Source organism: Hemibagrus wyckioides, linkage group LG16 (assembly GCF_019097595.1).
Source record: "Hemibagrus wyckioides isolate EC202008001 linkage group LG16, SWU_Hwy_1.0, whole genome shotgun sequence".
Taxonomy (NCBI): domain Eukaryota; kingdom Metazoa; phylum Chordata; class Actinopteri; order Siluriformes; family Bagridae; genus Hemibagrus; species Hemibagrus wyckioides.
The window spans coordinates 22545001-22547500 of NC_080725.1; the positions used below are offsets into that span (position 1 = coordinate 22545001).

Here is a 2500-nt window from a genome sequence, read left to right on the forward strand (position 1 = left end):
TTCACTGATAAACGTTCTTCATGCCATCTCCGCTCACTACATCTCGCTAATCCTACACACACGGCATATTGGGAGTTTAATTTTCAGTAACTCGTTATTTCTACAGTAACAGCTCGTTCGAAGAGGTGTGTGATCACTGAGCTGGAGAAATGGAGATGTTTATATCAATTTATCTCCATGATCTCCATGTTCTATCATCATAACTCTCAGCCCTAATGCAAATTCAACTCCGTTTCAAGCATTTCAGTGATACCAGAGACATGGCTGACCTTTGTATCGGTAATTATTCATTTCAGGAACCTTTTTTCAGGTACCAAGGAACTTATCAGGAACTCTTTTTGAAACCCAGAAAGCTTTCTCAGGATCGCAGGAACCCACTGAGGAACATAGGAAGCTTTGTAGGAATTCAAGACTGAATGAAAGAACCAGCGCAGGAACTTTTTTGGCAATCTAGAAATTCAGAAAAACAGGAAGTTCCTACAGGAACCTTTTCTGGAACCCTGCGCTTCGTTACAGGGTCGGATTGAAGCGCTGTTCAGAAGCTCGTCGGAGCTCCAGCTGAACCTCTAAATGTGCATTTCGGCTGGAAGGGCAGGAGGTGTGGTGAGGGGATAACTAGCGTGTCATGTTGAGTCTGGAGAGCAGTGTGACCAGACGCTGGGTCATGGCATTAATCCGTTGCCTCGTCATGTCCTTCCCACAGTTAAGGTGACTCTCCGCCCCTCCCCCACCAATGAAAACACTCTCAGTAATGCAGTAATGAGCCCCAGATGACCATCAGTCCCTCTAAAAGAAATGAGGTCATGTATTGCCCGATTTCTCCTCCAGCACAGACGCCGGACAGATCCAAACCCTCCTGACTCGCTTTCTCAAAGAGAGAGAGAGAGAGACGATAAACAAGAAGGTCAAAAGGTCAGAGAACATTCACCTTGCTGGTCTGAGGTGATCAGATTTGACCCTGAATGACCACATACACAGTGACTGTTCCCACCTCGGGGAACAATAGACCTGAACAGAATGGTCAAGTGAGTGGACTCTTGTGGACTTGTGGAATAATCCCTCAGGGAGCAGGAGGTGAAACAATGCTGCTTTAGCCTGACATAACCTCCAGCTCTAATATAAAGACGCCTCTGATAACCCTGGAGAAAGCCTGATTCAGGCGCGCGCACACACACACACACACGGCTGACCTGCGTGTAAACGTTTATTCATTTCAGGAACCACCTTCTTCTTCATCTTCATTACTTTAGAAAGTTCTTTATGAACTATTACAGAAGATTTCAGGAATCTTCTGGAAAGCTTTTTTTTTTTTTTTTAAAAAACAAAAACCCAGGAACGTTTTTTCCAACACTGAGAAACCTCATGAAACCTGCACAGGAACCCAGGAACTGGGTTCCTCCTCAGAGGCTGAGGAACCTAGGATTTTAGGAACCTAGAACCCAGTTCAGAAACCTTCTCATAAACAATGAAAACTTTTAAACCCAGGACCAATTACGAACCATTGAGCTCCTTTTAAGAGATCTTTTAGGAATCCAGAAAGGTTTTATGAACCTAATCAGGAGTCTTTTTGGAACAATTGGAACATTTTGGAGACTCATCCTTGTCAGTACCACAGAAAGCTCTCCAAAGACCCAGGAGTCCATTTAGGAGCTTTTTCCAAAGCCTTGAAAGCATCTGGAGGAACTCAGAAACCTGATCAGGAACTGTTCTTAGGAACTGAGAAACCTGATGAGGAACCTTGTCAGGAACACAGGATTAAAAATCTAGGAACTCATTCTGAAACCTTGACAGGAAGCTAGGAAAGGTTGTGGAAAACTTTACAGAAAAAAATTAACTGGTGGACAAATAAAATGTTTTTACACTCAGAACATTTTGCATCATCATGTTTCTTGCATCATCATGGTTCCTAGCTTGCAGACCAAGAACTACAGGAACTATACAGTTCTCCTGTAGTAGATGTGTATGTGTGTGTGTGAGGAGATACCAATGCTGACCTGGTGAGGTTCTGATGCTCAGGTTGCGGCTGAAGTCGTCCTTCAGCGTGGTCAGCGCAGCAGCCATGTCTTCCTTCACCTCGTCCAGGCTGATGATCTCCTCCACCAGGGCGGCGTTGATGCTCACTTTAGCCGTCTGGCTCTTGGCTTTCGCTTCAGAGAGGGAGGAGGGGAGATGGGGGAGAGGGTTTAAAGCTATTCTACAGATTTCTGATGGAAAAATGAAAGGAGTCGCCTGCATGCTGGTAGATCATCAGTACCATTAGATATGAAAGCAAGACCACGTCCTCTCATGTTGCCACTTCACTGAACCTAAGCAAAGCACTAGAACTGAAGAGCCTCTGGAACAAAGGTTCAACCCAGAGCTCACCCTCACAGACAGCTCTTTGAACCTCTCCGTACGGCGAGACCAGCGATGCGGGCGCTACACTTACCTTTACTTTTCTTGGTAGCGTAATGGCGGGCGTAGCCAGGCGTGGAGACGACAACATGGGGGCAGAGATGTT

General features: G+C 45.5%; 1 protein-coding gene across 1 annotated transcript in view; it reads right to left on the minus strand.

Annotated features, from left to right (window-relative positions):
• Positions 1–2500, minus strand: part of mrrf (mitochondrial ribosome recycling factor) — a 22656-nt gene that overhangs the window by 13809 nt on the left and 6347 nt on the right. Inside the window, exons 2-3 of the mRNA XM_058412668.1 lie at positions 2429–2500; positions 1995–2147 (exon numbers count right to left, since the gene is read on the minus strand). The exon at positions 2429–2500 is cut by the window's right edge and continues 96 nt beyond it. Of these exons, the coding sequence (XP_058268651.1) occupies positions 1995–2147; positions 2429–2500 (225 nt within the window). The remainder of the gene's footprint in view (positions 1–1994; positions 2148–2428) is intronic.